This window comes from Lethenteron reissneri, chromosome 63, assembly GCF_015708825.2.
Source record: "Lethenteron reissneri isolate LAM-NWPU_2019-01 chromosome 63, ASM1570882v1, whole genome shotgun sequence".
In the NCBI taxonomy this organism is placed as follows: domain Eukaryota; kingdom Metazoa; phylum Chordata; class Hyperoartia; order Petromyzontiformes; family Petromyzontidae; genus Lethenteron; species Lethenteron reissneri.
Window position 1 is genome coordinate 5040903 of NC_083841.1, and position 20645 is coordinate 5061547.

A 20645-nucleotide genomic window follows, 5' to 3' on the forward strand; every position below is an offset into this window, starting at 1 on the left:
GAGTCATGTGACTTGGACTCGAGTCAGACTCGAGTCATGAATTTGATGACTTCAGACTCGACTTGGACTTGCATAACAATGACTTTGTCCCACCTCTGAGATGTGGACTCGAGTCATGTGACTTGGACTCGAGTCAGACTCGAGTCATGAATTTGATGACTTCAGACTCGACTTGGACTTGCATAACAATGACTTTGTCCCACCTCTGAGATGTGGACTCGAGTCATGTGACTTGGACTCGAGTCAGACTCGAGTCATAAATTTGATGACTTCAGACTCGACTTGGACTTGCATAACAATGACTTTGTCCCACCTCTGAGATGTGGACTCGAGTCATGTGACTTGGACTCGAGTCAGACTCGAGTCATAAATTTGATGACTTCAGACTCGACTTGGACTTGCATAACAATGACTTTGTCCCACCTCTGCCCCCTGCGTGTCCCCCCCCCCACCCCCCCCGTTAGCGAGGGTACCCGTGTTGTCAGGCATCGAGGCCTGGTCCGTATTCCTCTCCTTCTTGAACTCGATGTTGCCGAACTGGAGCACGGCCGACACCACTTTGAAGATGGCTGCACGGCACGGAGAGACAGAGCGGGAAGCACGCTGGTCACCATCTGGCGTTGTGGAGTGACTCAGGTGGGTCGATGGGTGGGTGGGTGGGTGGATGGGTAGATGGGTGGGTGGATGGATGGGTGGGTGGATGGATGGGTGGGTGGATGGGTGGGTAGATGGGTGGATGGGTAGAGGGGTGGATGGGTAGATGGGTAGATGGGTGGATGGGTGGGTAGATGGGTGGATGGGTAGATGGGTAGATGGGTGGATGGGTGGGTGGATGGGTAGATGGGTGGGTGGATGGATGGGTGGGTGGATGGGTGGGTAGATGGGTGGATGGGTAGATGGGTGGATGGGTAGATGGGTGGGTGGATGGGTAGATGGGTAAATGGGTGGATGGGTGGGTAGATGGGTGGATGGGTAGATGGGTAGATGGGTGGATGGGTGGGTGGATGGGTAGATGGGTGGGTGGATGGGTAGATGGGTAGATGGGTGGATGGGTGGATGGGTGGGTGGATGGGTAGATGGGTGGATGGGTGGGTAGATGGGTAGATGGGTGGGTGGATGGGTAGATGGGTGGATGGGTGGGTGGGTGGATGGGTAGATGGGTGGATGGATAGATGGGTAGATGGGTGGGTGGGTGGTTAGATGGGTATATGGGTAGATGGGTGGATGGGTGGGTGGGTGGATGGGTAGATGGGTGGATGGGTAGATGGGTGGATGGGTGGGTGGGTAGATAGGTAGATGGGTGGGTGGATGGGTAGATGGGTGGGTGGATGGGTAGATGGGTAGATGGGTGGATGAGTAGATGGGTAGATAGGTGGGTGGATGGGTAGATGGGTGGGTGGGTAGATGGGTGGATGGGTGGATGGGTAGATGGGTAGATGGGTGGGTGGGTAGATGGGTAGATGGGTAGATGGGTGGGTGGGTAGATGGGTAGATGGGTGGGTGGATGGGTAGATGGGTGGGTGGATGGGTAGATGGGTAGACGGGTGGGTGGATGGGTAGATGGGTAGATGGGTGGGTGGATGGGTAGATGGGTGGGTGGGTAGATGGGTGGGTGGGCAGGTGGATGGGTGGGTGGGTGGCTATCGGGGTACAGAGATGGTGGGTGAGTGTTTAGGTGGGTGGGTGGATGGGGGCAGTTGTGAGGGTATAGAGGTGGGTTGGTGGGTAGATGGGTGGGTGGGTGGTATGGTGAATGGGTGGGTAGATGCGTGGGCACGTAGATGGGTGGGTGGGTGGGCAGGTGGATGGGTGGGTGGGTGGCTATTGGGGTACAGAGATGGGTGGGTGAGTGTTTAGGTGGGTTGGTGGATGGGGCAGCTGTGAGGGTATAGACGTGGGTGGGTAGATGGGTGGGTGGGTGGATGGGTGGGTGGGCAGGTGGATGGGTGGGTGGGTGGCTATTGGGGTACAGAGATGGGTGGGTGAGTGTTTAGGTGGGTGGGTGGATGGGGGCAGCTGTGAGGGTATAGAGGTGGGTTGGTGGGTGGGTTGGTGGGTGGAGATGTAACTGGGTGACCCAGGTTACGCTTGCACACGATACTATAGCCTGCTCCATTGAGTTCACACCTGCTGAAATAATTTTCTTGCTGTGGATTTCACACCTGATGATGATTGCTTGTTTTGCAGTCGAAACGTCGTCAGAAATTTGTATTGTTTAATATTTTTATAATATTATTATTTCCATTCTACGTGCCTTTACCGAAAGAACCAAGAAGATGAATCATTGCAGTCACGAAAGCTTTAAATCGAAAGGTATGGTATAATCTTGATTTGAAGCTTTCGTGACTGCAGGAATCCATACGCCTTGGTTCTTTCGGTAAAGTCACGTAGGTAGAAAAATGAAATGAAACCAAAATAATTGTATTAAAAATTTTTAATTAATAAATACATTTTTTTAAAAGATAAAATACAACAAGAATTATTTGATTTCAAAAATGAAATAAAACCAAAAAAAATATTTTAAAGATAAAATAAAACAAAAACTAATTTATTTTAAAAATGAAATAAACACAAAATATTTTTATAAAAAAAATGAAAGAAAACAAAAAAAGTATTTTAAAAAGAATTTTTTTTTAAAATAAAATAAAACAAAAATAATTGTATTTTATATTTCTACCTACGTGACTCTACCGAAAGAACCAAGAATATGAATCCCACTATGGGAACCTCATTTGCCAGTAAAAATATGATAATTGTTTTTTTTTACCCTTCTATCTGGCAACAAAACTGACACCTTTTTACAAGGAGTCATGTTTGCAGTGCGCCTTTTGGCGTCATCTGGTCCAACCCATGTGAGACTAGGCTCTAAGGAAAGTTGTCTCGGGTGTGGACCAATCAACTTCAAGGACAGTGCATACATTATCAGAGTTATGTTTTTTGTTTGCATTATGACTGCAGGTATTGCGGTCTATGCAAACATGACTCCTTGTAAAAAGGTGTCAGTTTTGTTGCCAGATAGAAGGGTAAAAAAAAAACAATTATAATATGAATCCCTGCAGTCACAAAAGCTTTAAATCCAAACAAAGTTCAAGTTTAGTTTGAGTGTGGTGCAAGGTGCCCGATGCGATGGACCCACAGCTGAGATCTTCCTGGCTGATGCCCATGATGGACATGGCATCGACGGTCTCAATGAGCATCTCCTGGTCCGACTGGCCAGGTACGGGCACGTAGCCGAAGGACATGAAGTGATACTTGTTGAACTCCTCCAGCAGGAACTCCTCTGCTCGCACGCACGCAGACACACACACAGACACACAGACACACACACACGCACACAGACACACACACAGACACACACGCGCATGCACACAGACACACACACAGACACACACACAGATACACACACACACGCAAACACACACACACGCACACAGAGACACACGCACACACGCACACACACAGAGACACACACGCACAGACACACACACGCAGACACACGCACACACGCAAACACACACACACGCACACAGAGACACACGCACACACACAGAGACACACACGCACAGACACACACACGCAGACACACGCACACACGCACGCACACAGAGACACACACACGCACACAGACACACACACGCACGCACACAGACACACACGCGCACGCACACAGACACACACACAGGCACACACGTACACAGGCACACACACGCACGCACGCACACAGACACACACACACGCGCACACAGACACACACACAGGCACACACGCACGCACGCAGAAACACAGGCACACACACGCACGCGCACAGACACACACACACACGCACGCACACAGACACACGCACAGGCACACACACACGCACGCACACACGCGCCAGTAATTACAACCAGCTTCATCAGGCGACAGCCAGATTTGGATTGTAAATGTTGTGGCTTGGCTCTCCAACACACCGGTGTGCTCTACTAGTTTACTACACTATACACTACTATACACTACACTATACACTACTATACACTACACTACTACACTATACACTACACTATACACTACACTATACACTACACTATACACTACACTACTATACACTACACTATACACTACACTATATACTATACTATACACTAGTGCTGTACTAGTATACTACACAATACACTACACTATACACTAGTGCTGTACTAGTACACTACACTATACACTACACTATACACTACACTATACACTAGTGCTGTACTCGTGACGAATTGGCAACGTTCTGTTTACGTGACAACCCTCACTAGTTGGCTGTGTCGGGTGGTGGCGGGTTTCACGACACATTTACATATCCACGCGATCTAACCCCCCAAAATAAGTATAACCAGTAAAAACAAAGTTTTTCACTATAAATCCTGTATATGCGTGGCGGCTAGAGTCCTCTCGTCCTCTGGCTTGAGATGGCTGCCGCCTATGGGTCAGATGATTTCATTGCACCATTAAGCAATTGGTAATTAAATATAATATTTTTGTCCTAAAAAGTGTAAAATTTTGGAAACATTTTTCCACGAACATGAATTGTCACGCACAACGAGTCTGTGTGGAAAAATGTCAGCTCGACTGGATCACGGGAAGTGGGTTAAAAAACGACCGAAAGATTTGCACGGTCCTAAGCAAGCAAGCAAGCGAACTTAATGTAAAGGATTTAAAAAATTCCTCTATTATGGATAATATTGCTCGCAAAAGTCTACGACTACTACTACTCCGTGTTTAATTGACGGTGACACCCTTCGGATTCTTACCCTTCTGCTTATCGTTGGCTCCGGCGACGAGGTAGTAGAAGATGTGGAAACTCCGTTCGTCCCTCGCCTGACGCACTGCGCGAGATTTCTCCAGGAGGTCTGAGGGCGCCGTCAAGGAGTTGTTGTTGTTGTTGTTGTCGTTTGTTGTTGTTGTTTACTCGAAGCGAACTCACCGCTTGAAAAGGAGGGCCCACAAGAAATGAGACTTTTGTGTCGAGCGGATTTTTATTTTCTTGTTATTGGGCCGACTTAGGTCAGCCGCACGTGCAGAGCAACGAGATCGCATTGAACTCACTCTGTTGTTGTTGTTGTTGTCGTTGTTGTGTTGTCGTTGGTTGTTGTTGTTGTTTACTCAAATCTTGTAACTCAATTTTAACCCACTTCCCAATGTGCTATCGACTGCAGACTTGGTATGCTTGTGTCATATTGATGACAATACTATATTCTATCATAAAAAATAATATATATTTTTAAACATTCTTTTTGAGATGTTATGTTTCGGCTTGGGTCTAATCGTCCACGGTCAACTGACGTTGGCTGTAATTGGCCACGTCTCTTACGTTACGGCAAGCTTCGGGGAAACTTACAATCTAAATTTGAAACCGAATCTCCAGCCATTTCTTGCGTAAAATATTTAAAAACTCACTAACACACGGGATGGACTTTTTATTTATTTTTTACAACAATGTCTAATAGTGTATTGTATTATATTGCTCTGTTTGAAATGTTTTAGCTTTTCTTGTGTCATTGTATGTAATGGCAGAGATTAGGGATTTATAATAAAGTACAACCATAACCACAATCATATAAATAGAAATCTATTTTATAGCAATATATTTGTGGGATATTTTGAGCATCTACCCCCCCCCCCCCCAAACCCTCTACCATGGTGAACACAGTGCCAGCTAGATCACCGATTCTGGTCTTCTGCACACGCACAGACAAAGCTCCCCCGTGTAGCCTTAACAGACTGTAGGGGCAAGTGCTGTTAGCGAGTAGCACCTATGAAGGCCGGAACGGTACACGTAGGGGGGTGGGTGGCCAGCACCACGCCCGACCGCCTTTGTCTCCCCAGTGGCGACGTTTACGCACCGCATCAGGTACTCATTTGAGGCTGAGTCGACCTAGGGGAGGCCCAGGACCGGTTCGGATAATCGTCACCGGGTTCGTAGCGCAGCGTAGCGCTAACCGCTACACCACCGCTCCCCACAACTCACCATCCCATTCATATGCGTTAGCGTGCACACACAAACAAAGATCCCCCGTGTAGCCTTAACAGACTGTAGGGGCAAGTGCTGTTCGCGAGGAGGAGCACCTATGAAGGCCGGCACGGCACACGAGGGAGTGGGTGGTCATCAATAACCACGCCCGGCCGCCTTTGTCTCCCCAGTGGCGATGTTTACTACACACCGCACCCAACACAGACTGATTCACACACACACAGACAAAGCTCCCCCGTGTAGCCTTCACATCCTGTTGGAGCAAGTGCTGTTAGCGAGTATCAGGGCTTATGAAGACTGGCACGGCACACGAGGGGGTGGGTGGCCAGCACCACGCCCGACCGCCTTTGTCTCCCCAGTGGCGATGTTTACTATATACCGCACCAGGTACTCATTTCATGCTGAGTCGACCTAGGGGAGGCCCAGGACCGGTTCAGATAATCGCCACCGGTATTGGCACGCACATACACAGAGACGTACACGTAGACAAAAGCTAAAGACAAAGATCCCCCGTGTAGCCTTAACAGACTGTAGGGGCAAGTGCTGTTAGCGAGCACCTATGAAGGCCGGAACGGTACACGGGGGGGTGGGTGGCCAGCACCACGCCCGACCGCCTTTGTCTCCCCAGTGGCGATGTTTACACACCGCACCAGGTACTCATTTAAGGCTGAGTCGACCTAGGGGAGGACCAGGACCCGTTCAAATAATCGTCACTGGGTGTTGGCCGTGAGCGGGAATCGAACCCGGGTAGATGGGTTCATAGCGCAGCGTAGTGCTAACCACTTCATCACCGCTCCCCCACAACACATACACACACACAGACACACACACACATACACACACATACATACAGACACACACACAGACACACACATACGCACACAGACACACACACACAGACAAACACACACATACACACACACAGACAAACACACAGAAACACACATATACACACACACAGACACACACATACACACACACATACACACACAGACACACACACAGACATACACACAGACACACACACAGACACACACACATACACAAATACACATAGACACACACACAGAGACACATACACACATACACACAGACACACACACACACACACGAGGCATATCCTAGCTTCACCGCACGACTGAGTCTTTGAACAGCAGTGAACCAATGATCGTGACGATTAGATGTACTCGCGTCCGATATGGCTCCCAATTACTTTCTAAAAAAAAAGTCCCGTAAATAGAAAACAAAAAAATCTGCAAAAAAAATGAAAAATGCAAAAATCAAAAAAGAATCATTTTTAAAAAATAGCAAAAAAAATTGCATTCTGCCCGCGGCGATTGAAACGAGGCTTGGTTTGGAAGGATACAGGTCTCGATATTTGCCCCCACGATGTATCCCGTCACGTCGAAGTTGATCTTGATGAACTTGCCCTGGTGGTGGGAGGGGTCGGAGGGCACGTGGGTGACAATATTCAACATTTAAACCCCCTTCCTCCCTCCCGCGCGCGCACGCACACAACAACAACAAAGATGTTTACGTGTTTCTTGATTTTTGTGACAATTATTATTATCATTATTAATTCACGGGATGGAGAAACGTGTTTAGCTGCTGCCGAGGAAGGAGGCATGGGAGTGGGGGGGGGAGGTAAATTAAAGAAAATCACACACACACGCACGTACACACGCACGCACGCACGGTAGTACACACACACACGCACGTACACACACACGCACACACGCACGCACGGTCGTACACACACACACGCACACACACACGCACGCACGGTCGTACACACACACGCACGTACACACACACGCACGCACGGTCGTACACACACACACGCACGTACACACACACACGCACACACGCACGGTCGTACACACACACACGTACACACACACGCACACACACACACGCACGGTCGTACACACACACACGCACAGTCGTACGCACGCACGCACACACACGTACACACACGCACGCACAGTCGTACACACGCACGTACACACACACGCACACACGCACGTACACACACACACGCACGGTCGCACGCATAAAGCTACGGGTGGCGTTTGGAGTTCGTCGATTGTAAGAAAAGTTGTAGCCTGCCACGTTGACATCAGTGGCAGGAGAAGACATCTGAGCTCCACCCTGCCACGGTGACATCAGTGGCAGGGGGAGACATCTGAGCTCCACCCTGCCACGTTGACATCAGTGGCAGGAGAAGACATCTGAGCTCCACCCTGCCACGGTGACATCAGTGGCAGGGGGTGACATCTGAGCTCCACCCTGCCACGGGTGACATCTGAGCTCCACCCTGCCACGGTGACGTCAGTGGCAGGGGAGACATCTGAGCTCCACCCTGCCACGGTGACATCTGAGCTCCACCCTGCCACGGGTGACATCAGCGGCAGGGAGAGACATCTGAGCTCCACCCTGCCACGGGTGACATCAGTGGCAGGGGGAGACATCTCAACCTGCCATGGGTGACATCAGTGGCAGGAGCTATCTGAGCTGCAGCCTGCCACGGGTGACGTCAGTGGCAGGGGGTGACATCTGAGCTCCACCCTGCCACGGTGACATCTGAGCTCCACCCTGCCACGGGTGACATCTGAGCTCCACCCTGCCACGGGTGACATCAGCGGCAGGAGCTATCCGAGCTGGTGGCAGCATTGGCGCAGGGCACGACGCTTCACCACCGCTCGATTTCATGCCACGATGACGTATCGTGTAGAAGCGCGTCGCTCTCCACTGCGTTCGCCTGCATTCAGCTGTATCGCCGTGTAGCTGCCAGGGTTTGTTTAGTCAGGAACAAGCCACTCCTATTACCCCCTACCACCACCAGCACCAGCACCACCTCACAAACAAGTTGTTAACATCTCAGCATTCCTCATGAGCCCGTGCCATATAAGGCTCACAGAGGAGACCCAGAGGACAGCTTGCTGCAGCACATACATACACACTCACACACACAGACTCAGATACACACACATAGACACACACACAGACACACACACACACAGACTCACACACAGACTCACACACACATACACACACACTCACACACACAGACTCACATACACAGACACACACACATACACACACAGACTCATAAAAAAAAACACAGACACAAAACAAAGCAAAGCACACAGATACACACACATACAGACACACACATACAGACACACAGACACACACAGACACACACACACACTCACACATACAGACTCACACATACACATACAGACTCAGATACACACACAGACTCACACACACACAGACTAACACAGACACACACACGCACAGACACACACATACACTAGAATATCAAAGACAAGATCCCCCGTATAGCCTGTAACAGACTGTTGGGGCAAGTGCTGTTAGCGAGCACCTATGAAGGCCGACACGGCACACGAGGGAGTGGGTGGCCAGCACCACAGCCCGACCGCCTTTGTCTCCCTAGTGGCGATGTTTACTACACACCGCACCAGGTACTAATTTGAGGCCGAGTCGACCTAGGGGAGGCCCAGGACCGGTTCAGATAATCGTCACCGGTGTTGGCCGTGAGCCGGAATTGAACTCGGGTCGCCGGGTTCATAGTGCAGTGCGCCTACCGCTACACTACCACACACAAAGATAAAGACAAAGATCCCCCGTATAGCTTGAACAGATTGTAGGGGCAAGTGCTGTTTGCGAGCAGCATCTACGAAGGCCGGCACGGCACACGAGGGGGTGGGTGGCCAGCACCACACCCGACCGCCTTTGTCTCCCTAGTGGCGATGTTTACACACCACACCAGGTACTCATTTGAGGCTGAGTCGACCGAGCGAAAGCGCAGGACCGGTTCAGATGTGTGATGCTGATGTTGGCCGTGAGCGGGAATCAAACCTGGGTCGTCGGATTCGTAGCGCAGTGCGCTAACCAGTGTACCACCACTCCTCACAACATACCGCACCTAGGATTAGCATGGGCTGGTTGTGTACAATGTGAAATAAGTTCAAAATACAACAAGCGCCATTCGCCACTAAGTGGCGGTGAGGTCACCACGACGCTTGTGCCAGGCCATGTGCACCTTGAGGCCACGTGAAGTGTCGAACGCCCGCTGGCAGGAGGTCACGGGGCAGACTCAGGTGCTACGGGTCGACTGACTGAGACGACTGAGATGACTGGCTGATGCACCACCTGTGCCCCCTACTGTGCCAACTTGCTGTGCTTTAGCCACCCGGCGATCCGCTCGTTGTTGTGAGCGTCGCTCCTCCGCCCTCCATTGTTGTTGGAGGGCGACTGCCTCCAACTGCCCAGTAGCGTCCTTCACGAGCCTCCTCCACAGAGGCCGATCTTGACACCGCTGGTACCAGTCATCGGCAAGTCCACTCAGCTCCACGTCCTCCTGTACCACATCACTCCATCTCTTCTCTAGCCCGTGCCGCGCCCGTTTATCCCCCTCGATCCGGCCGAACAAAAGCTGTTTGGGCATGCGGTGGCTGGGCATGCGGGATACATGGCCCAGCCTAAATTCATACATACGCACACATACATTCAAGAACAACAGCCCTCCCCAGAGGTCGGAAACGGGTTTTGATTCCTTACCCGTACCCGTACCCGGCCGCACCAGGGTCGCAATCGGGTACCCGTACCCTACCCAGCTACCCGTACCCGTACCCGTACCCTACCCGTACCCGTACCCTACCCAGCTACCCGTACCCGGCCGGGTATCGGGTAGGGTACGGGTACGGGTACCCGATTGCGACCTCTGGGATGAAGCCATGTTGCAGGCGCGGGTGGGTTGATTCTAGGAACTTGAATTGTGAGAAGAGACAAGACGTTGGGAAATGAGTGACAAACGGTGACTCACCAGTGACTCACGGCCTACCCGTACCCGGCCGCACCAGAGCTCGCAAACGGCTACCCGTACCCGGCTGGGTACGGGCAGCCGGGTATCGGGTAGGGTACGGGTATCGGGTACCCGATTGCGACCTCTGGCCTTCCCCCACTTAAATGAACTCCGGTCATGCCCACAGCGGCTTGTGGCTAGCCACGGAACAAAGGCGGTGAGGTCAGCGCATCGCGCGCATTCAAATGCGCTTCTGCGGCCGTCTGGAACGCTCTTTCCTTTTCGATAATCAGGACGCCGCTGGGAGCTGTGCAACTTTTAAATCATCATCATCATCTAGATTGACAAACTCATTTTTTTAAGAACAGATTTTTGTGTTAAGTTTGTTTGTTGTCCTTACCCCCCCCCCGCACGTCCGATTAGCGCGGTTGGCTACGTACGGTGCGAAAGAAATTCAACATACTTACGTATCCGCGCCTTCTGTCTGTGTCCCATGTGTCCCCGATCATTAATCCCGTGCGTCTCCTATCCAGTGTCCTGTGTGTGTGTTCTGTGTGTGTGTGTCTCCTGTGTCTCATGTGTACGATTCATTGATTCATTCCGTGCGTCTCCTATCCAGTGTCCTGTGTTCGTGTTCTGTGTGTGTGTGTCTCCTGTGTCTCATGTGTACGATTCATTGATTCATTCCGTGCGTCTCCTATCCAGTGTCCTGTGTTTGTGTTCTGTGTGTGTGTCTGCTGTGTCTCGTGTGTACGATTCATTGATTCATTCCGTGCGTCTCCTATCCAGTGTCCTGTGTTTGTGTTCTGTGTGTGTGTCTCCTGTGTCTCATGTGTACGATTCATTGATTCATTCCGTGCGTCTCCTATCCAGTGTCCTGTGTTCGTGTTCTGTGTGTGTGTGTCTCCTGTGTCTCATGTGTACGATTCATTGATTCATTCCGTGCGTCTCCTATCCAGTGTCCTGTGTTTGTGTTCTGTGTGTGTGTCTCCTGTGTCTCATGTGTACGATTCATTGATTCATTCCGTGCGTCTCCTATCCAGTGTCCTGTGTTTGTGTTCTGTGTGTGTGTCTCCTGTGTCTCATGTGTACGATACATTGATTCATTCCGTGCGACCTCCTATCCTGTGTCCCGCGTCAGTCCCGTGCTGGTCCCCTCCCCCCGTACTCACAAAGCGAGATGAGTTGTCGTTCTTCACCGTCTTGGCGTTGCCGAACGCCTCCAGGATGGGATTGGCCTGCAGTAGCTGCTTCTCTAGCTCGCCCTGGAGTAGAGAGACACGGGGAGAGAGTAGAGAGACACGGGGTACAGAGTAGAGAGACACGGGGAGAGAGTAGAGAGACACGGGGAGAGAGTAGAGAGACACGGGGACAGAGTAGAGAGACACGGGGAGAGAGTAGAGAGACACGGGGGGAGAGTAGAGAGACACGGGGATAGAGTAGAGAGACACAGGACAGAGTAGAGAGATATGGGGTACAGAGTAGAGAGACACGGAGACGGTGCAGAGAGACAGATCAGGGAGACACAGAGATGTACAGGGAGACATGGGGTCGAGACAGAGACATAGGAAAGAGACACGGGGACACAGCGGGAAATGAAACAGAGAGACATGGGGACAGAACAGACAGACATTTCAGAGAGTTAATCAGGTTACTCGAAAGTGAGGCACGTTTATAACTCGGTGAGGTAGTAGGGTCAGAGTTAGGGTCAGGGTCAGTTCACGTGGATTCAAACAAACACAGTAAACTCATCCTTTTGTATTCATGGTTCTTTCGGTAAAGTCACGTGGATAGAAAATAAAAATAATGAAATAAAAATGTTAAATAATAAAGAATAAAAAGAATACATTGAAAATAATAAAATAAAATGTAAACATTTTTTTTATTAATTGAAAATAATAAAAGCAACAAAAAACCACGTCGTTTCGATCGCAATACAAGCGGAGGTAATTTTTTATATTTTTGTTTTCTATCAACGTGACTTTACCGAAATAACCAAGAATATGAATTCCTGGAGTCACGAAAGTTTTAAGTCAAAACTCATCCTTCTGTTTTGATCATCAAAATGTCTTGAATACGAAAAAAACGACAATGTGCAGAGAAGAAAACTTGAGAATTTCCCAGCATCTTGTTTCTTCCACTTCATGTACACGACCACCAGGGCATTGTTTCCATTGGAAACCGGCAAGAACTAGGCTCATGTGATACCCCAAAACAGGGGTGGGGAACCTTTTTCTGCCAAGGACCATTTGGATATTTATAACATCATTCGCAGGCCGTACAAAATTAAATTTTTGTTGCTATGAAAAAAGTGCCTAGATTGTTTTTATTTCGAGTCATGCGGTTGCCTTGGCAGGGCCAGACCAAATGATTTCGCGGGCCTTATACGGCCCGCGAAATCATGCCCTGTTTCCAAGGTAACCAGTCAAGCGGTTAGCTAATGTGGTACTCTAGAGGGAACTCAATCCTTGTTTCCAAGGTAACCAGTCAAGCGGTTAGCTAATGTGGTACTCTAGAGGGAGCTCAGGCCTTGTTTCAAAGGCAAACATTCAAGCTTTAGGCTTATGAGGTATCCTAGAGGAAACCAGGCCTCGTTTCCTAGGAAACCAGGCCTTGTTTGCTGGGATACCCGGCCTCGTTTCCTTGGAAACCAGGCTTCGTTTCCAAGGAAACCAGACCTAATTTCCTTGGAAGTCAGGCCTCGTTTCCTGGAAACCAGGCCTTGTTTGCTTGGAAACCAGGCCTCGTTTGTTTGGAAACCAGGCCTCATTAACTAAGAAACCAGGCCTCGTTTCCTAGGAAACCAGGCCTCGTTTCCTAGGAAACCAGACCTCGTTTCCTAGGAAACCAGACCTCGTTTGCTAGGAAACCAGACCTCGTTTCCTAGGAAACCAGAACTCGTTTGCTAGGAAACCAGACCTCGTTTCCTAGGAAACCAGACCTCGTTTGCTAGGAAACCAGACCTCGTTTCCTAGGAAACCAGACCTCGTTTGCTAGGAAACCAGACCTCGTTTCCTAGGAAACCAGACCTCGTTTGCTAGGAAACCAGACCTCGTTTCCTAGGAAACCAGACCTCGTTTGCTAGGAAACCAGACCTCGTTTCCTAGGAAACCAGACCTCGTTTGCTAGGAAACCAGACCTCGTTTCCTAGGAAACCAGACCTCGTTTGCTAGGAAACCAGACCTCGTTTCCTAAGAAACCAGACCTCGTTTCCTAGGAAACCAGACCTCGTTTCCTAGGAAACCAGACCTCGTTTGCTAGGAAACCAGACCTCGTTTCCTAGGAAACCAGACCTCGTTTCCTAGGAAACCAGACCTCGTTTCCTTGGAAACCAGGCCTCGTTTCCTAGGAAACCAGACCTCGTTTGCTAGGAAACCAGGCCTCGTTTCCTTGGAAACCAGACCTCGTTTCCTTGGAAACCAGGCCTCGTTTCCTAGGAAACCAGACCTCGTTTGCTAGGAAACCAGGCCTCGTTTCCTTGGAAACCAGACCTCGTTTCCTAGGAAACCAGACCTCGTTTCCTAGGAAACCAGACCTCGTTTCCTAGGAAACCAGACCTCGTTTCCTTGGAAACCAGGCCTCGTTTCCTAGGAAACCAGACCTCGTTTCCTAGGAAACCAGACCTCGTTTCCTAGGAAACCAGACCTCGTTTGCTAGGAAACCAGACCTCGTTTCCTAGGAAACCAGAACTCGTTTGCTAGGAAACCAGACCTTGTTTCCTAGGAAACCAGACCTCGTTTGCTAGGAAACCAGACCTCGTTTCCTAGGAAACCAGACCTCGTTTGCTAGGAAACCAGACCTCGTTTCCTAGGAAACCAGACCTCGTTTCCTAGGAAACCAGACCTCGTTTCCTTGGAAACCAGGCCTCGTTTCCTAGGAAACCAAGCCTCGTTTGCTTGGAAACCAGGCCTTGTTTGCTAGGAAACCAGGCCTCGTTTCCTGGGAAACGAGCAGCACTTGCCGTGATGGTGTTGTCCTTCTTGCTCTTGTGGGACGAGGTGACGTGGGCCAGGAACTGGATGACCTTCTTGGTGTTTTCGGTTTTCCCAGCGCCGGACTCGCCACTGAGATCCCAGCGACAAGCGCGTGCGGGCGCCACGCAGGAGAGACAGCGAGAATGTCAACGAAGAGTAATTCTCGAGAGAGAGAGAGATGTTGTGATGGAGCAGAACAAGGCACCGAACATAACGTACTCAAATGGTACTCAAATTGTAATGGTACTCAAATTGTAAATGTTGTGGTTTTGCGCTTCAACACACCGGTGGGCTAAAGCAGTGAACTATTTGTCTTTTGTAAACGTGACACTTTTTTACTGATTGGCCGTGTCGGGTGGTGGAGGGTTACGACACATTTATAAATAACGCGATCTAAACCCAAAAACGTTGATTATGAATAATGTTTATGCTGGGGACATTGGATGTGACTCAAGAGTCTGGGGGAAGGCGGCGAATTGAAATTCCACGGGCAATCGGAAGGATTTGGGCGCGATTGGGAGGATAATCCAATGCAGAGAGTACTTGAGAAATGACACGAGACATAGCGAGAGATGGACTAACATTGCCCATAGACTAACATTGCCCATAGACTAACATTACTAACATTGCCCCTGGACTAACATTGCCCATGGACTAACATTGCCCATAGACTGCCATTACTAACATTGCCCATGGACTAACATTGCCCATAGACTAACATTGCCCATGGACTAACATTTCCCATAGACTAACATTGCCCATGGACTAACATTGCCCATGGACTAACATTGCCCATAGACTAACATTGCCCATGGACTAACATTGCCCATAGACTAACATTGCCCATAGACTAACATTGCCCATAGACTAACATTGCCCATGGACTAACATTGCCCATAGACTAACATTGCCCATGGACTAACATTGCCCATAGACTGCCATTACTAACATTGCCCATAGACTAACATTGCCCATTGACTAACATTGCCCATAGACTAACATTGCTTGCAGACTAACATTGCCCATATATTTCGATTTAAAGCTTTCGTGACTGCAGGGATTCGTCTTCTTGGTTCTTTCGGTAAAGTCACGTAGAAGGGAAATAATAAAATAATAAAAATCAAACATAATAATGGTTGACGTCCCCGCCGCCTTTATTATATTATTTTATTATATTATTATAATATTATTTTATTTTAATATATTATTTTATTATATTATTTTATTATTATATTATATTATTGGTTTATTGTTTATTATATTATTTTATTATGTTTTATTTTTATTGTTTTATTATTTCCCTTCTACGTGACTTTACCGAAAGAACCAAGAAGATTGCCCATATACTGCCATTTCCTGTAGACTAGCAATTCCCATACGCTAACATTTCCCATAGACTAACATTGCCCATATACTGCCATTCCCGTAGACTATCATTGCCCATACACTAACATTGCCCATAGGCTAAGAGGTTGTCGAGTTTTTATCAAGGGCAGAGCTGAATTGAAGGAATGAAGACCGCCGTAGCCAACGTCTGTGCGAAAGGAACGCGGCTCACGTGGAGAAAAAGAGAGAGAAAGAGAGGAGAGAGACATTTACTTTGCACGAGAGATGAAAACGCCGGAGACGATAGCCACGTTTGTGGGGGTGGAGTGGCAGCCTGGTTTTCGTTAAACACCACGGCCCAAATCCTTTGACCCCTCCTTGACCCCACCACCTCCAGCGACTCATGCCGAGTGGCGGCACGAACAAAACACTTTACGAGTGTAGGTTTACAAAAGACGCCGGACACATTAGGAATTGCCGGAGATGCCGGATGTCGATGCCATCGCTTGCAGAGTCCGACCCGAATGCTCGTGGCGCTTAGAGCCTTGTACCGGTCAACACGCGGCTTAACATGAGTGTGTGTGTGCATGTCGGAGAGAGTTTGTATGTGGTGGGAGGGGGTGGGGGGGTATCGTGTGAATCCATAGGGTTTACTCTGTATTGTTGTACACTACGCTACACACTACACTATGAAACACTAGACTATTATACACTACACTATACACTACACTACACACTACTATACACTACACTACTATACACTACACTACTATATAATACACTATACACTACACTACTATACACTACACTATACACTACACTATTATACACTATACACTACACTACACACTACACTACGAAACACTAGACTGCTATACACTACACTATACACTACACTATACACAACACTACTATACACTACACTACGAAACACTACACTACTATACACTACACTATACACTACACTACTATACACTACACTACTATACACTACACTATACACTACACAATACACTCACTATACTACTATACACTACTAAACACTACACTACTATGCACTACACTAAAAACGACACTATACACTACACTACATTATACACTACACTACTATACACTACACTACTAAACATTACACTACTAAACATTACACTACTATACACTACACCAAACACTACACTACTATACATTACACTATACTCTACACTACTATACACTACACTACTATACACTACACTACTATACACTACACTACTATACACTACACTATACACTACACAATACACTCACTATACTACTATACACTACTAAACACTACACTACTATGCACTACACTAAAAACTACACTATACACTACACTACATTATACACTACACTACTATACACTACACTACTAAACATTACACTACTAAACATTACACTACTATACACTACACCAAACACTACACTACTATACATTACACTATACTCTACACTACTATATACTACACTATACACTACACTACTATACACTACACTATACACTACTATACACTACACTACTATACACTATACACTAAAAACTACACTATACACTACACTACATTATACACTACACTACTATACACTACACTACTAAACACTACACTACTAAACATTACACTAATATACACTACACCAAACACTACACTACTATACATTACACTATACTCTACACTACTATTTACTACACTATACACTACACTACTATACACTACACTATACTCTACACTACTATACACTACACTACTATACCATAGTATACCCATATGGGTTTACCCCGTATTCTTGTACAGGGGAATTGAGTTTGCAGGTCCATACTGCGTACAGCCGTTTCAATAAGGGCACAAACAACAACAAATGTGTTGTCTATTTGTTTATTGTTTATTCCTTGCGATGGGACTTTGTAGGATAAACGTTGAGATGTATAAGGTGCACGGGTTGACCAATCAGGTCTGCTGATGACGATGTTGCTGATGATGCTGATGATTTTACCCGTAAAAACAAAGTTTTTCACTATAAATCCTTTATATGCGTGGCATCGGTTTTATTTTATTATTCATTTCTGTTTTTCTTGAGTAAGAGTTTCATTTTAATCACATTGGAATTTTAAATTAAATATAAGGAAAGTCGTATATAAGGATTATAAGGTTTTCAGTTTTTGTATGATTGTTTATATTGTACATTTTTGTTGTTTTCTTGAATAATTTTCTGTGTTTAGGAAAAATATATGATTGTGTTAGTGAAATTTTTTTTTCCTAAAAAGTGGAAAATTTTGGAAAAAAATTTTCACGAAAATAAATTGTCACGCAAAACGAGTCTGTGTGCAAAATGTCAGCTCGATTGGATCACGGGAAGTGGGTTAAAAACGACCGAAAGATTTGCACGGTCGTAAGCGCGCAAGCAAGCAAGTGAACTTAATATAAAGGATTTAAAAAATTAACCCGTAAAAACAAAGTTTTTCACTATAAATCCTTTATGTGCGTGGCATCGGGGCGGTTAGAGTCCTCTTGTCCTCTGGCTTGAGATGGCTGCCACCTATGGGTCAGATGATTGTCTGCCAGTATTAAGCAATTGGTAATTAAATATTTAATTTGTTTTCCCTAAACAGTGTAAAAGTTTGGAGAGAAAAAAATCACGAACATTAATTGTCTCGCACAACGAGTCTGTGTGCAAAATGTCAGCTCGATTGGATCACGGGAAGTGGGTTAAAAAACGACCGAAAGATTTGCACAGTCGTAAGCACGCAAGCAAGCAAGCGAACTGAATATAAAGGATTTAAAAAGGCAGGGCACTGATAAGGGGTTGACAGGTAATCGGTTAGCGAGCTGCACTACGAACCTGGCGACCCGAGTTCGATTCCCGCTCACGGCCAACACCAGTATGACGATTATCTGAACCGGTCCTGGGCCTCCTCTAGGTCGACTCAGCCTCAAATGAGTATATGGTGCGGTGTGTAAACATCGCCACTAGGGAGACAAAGGCGGCCGGGCGTGGTGGTGCTGGCCACCCACCCCCTCTCGTGTGCCGTGCCGGCCTTCATAGGTGCTACTCGCTAACAGCACTTGCCCCTACAGTCTGTTAAGGCTACACGGGGGATCTTTGTCTTTGTGCATGCTACTCACGTGCAAAGGATGGACTGATCTTCACGATCTACAACGCAAACAAAAACACAAGCGAGTCGTTAGTAAATTGCTGTAATTACAACTTGATAATAATGACAACTATTTACCCAAAGCCTCACCAAGTCTCAGGGCAAGGATGGCTGTGTGGATGAAAATGATCAAGCGTCAAGATGACTGTGACTCTCCCCTACCCACCGATAGCAACACCATCATCACCATCATCATCACCATCATCATCATTACCATCATCATCACCACCATCATCATCACCACCACCACCATTACCATCACCACCATCATCATCACCACCATCATCATCATCACCATCATCATCACGACCATCATCATTACCATCATCATCATCACCATCATCATCATCACCACCACCATCATCACCATCATCATCACCATCATCATCATTACCATCATCATCACCACCATCATCATCATCATCACCACCACCACCATTACCACTATCACCACCATCATCATCATCACCACCACCACCACCGTTACCACCATCACCACCATCATCACCATCATCATCACCACCATCATCACCATCATCATCATCATCACCACCACCATCATCATCACCACCATCATCACCATCATCATCATCACCACCATCATCACCATCATCATCACCACCACCATCATCATCATCATCACCACCACCATCATCATCATCACCACCACCATTACCACCATCACCATCACCAGTAGTGGGGGGTGAGTGTGGTGGTGGTGGTGTGTGGGTGAGTGTGGGGGTGAGTGTGTTGGTGGGGTGGGTTGAGTGTGCTGGTGGTGGTGTTGGTGGGGGGGGGGGGTGAGCACGTGTCACCCTGCAGCATGCTGTGGTAGGCGGTGATGGCGTAGATGTGCGGTGGCATCTCGTGGTGGTGGATGGGTGAATGTGGTAGTGTGGTGGGTGAGTGTGCTGGTGGGTGGATGGGTGAGTGTGCTGGTGGGTGGGTGTGCTGGTGATGTTGGTGGGGGTGAGTGTGGTGGTGGATGGGTGAGTGTGGTGGTGGGGGGGTGAGTGTGGTAGCAGTGGGGGTGAGTGTGGTAGTAGTGGGGGTGAGTGTGGTGGTGGGGGTGGGTGAGTGTGCTGGTGGTGGGGGGTGAGTGTGCTGGTGGGGGGGTGGGTGAGTGTACTGGTGGGGGGGGGTGGGTGTGGTGGTGGGTGGGTGAGTGTGCTGGTGGGTGAGTGTGCTGGTGGGTGAGTGTGCTGGTGGGTGAGTGTGCTGGTGGTGGGTGGGTGAGTGTGGTAGTAGTGGGGGTGAGTGTGCTGGTGGTGGTGGGGTGGTGAGTGTGCTGGTGGGTGGGTGAGTGTGGGGGTGAGTGTGTTGGTGGGGTGGGTTGAGTGTGCTGGTGGT

The 20645-nt window shown here is 48.2% G+C and overlaps 1 protein-coding gene across 1 annotated transcript in view; it reads right to left on the reverse strand.

The window, feature by feature from the left end:
• LOC133358818 (myosin-11-like) overlaps nucleotides 1-20645 on the reverse strand; it is a 72999-nt gene that overhangs the window by 11646 nt on the left and 40708 nt on the right. Inside the window, exons 5-11 of the mRNA XM_061577266.1 lie at nucleotides 19267-19294; nucleotides 14788-14890; nucleotides 11999-12091; nucleotides 7359-7422; nucleotides 4773-4871; nucleotides 3137-3280; nucleotides 474-569 (exon numbers count right to left, since the gene is read on the reverse strand). Coding sequence (XP_061433250.1) covers nucleotides 474-569; nucleotides 3137-3280; nucleotides 4773-4871; nucleotides 7359-7422; nucleotides 11999-12091; nucleotides 14788-14890; nucleotides 19267-19294 — 627 coding nt within the window. The remainder of the gene's footprint in view (nucleotides 1-473; nucleotides 570-3136; nucleotides 3281-4772; nucleotides 4872-7358; nucleotides 7423-11998; nucleotides 12092-14787; nucleotides 14891-19266; nucleotides 19295-20645) is intronic.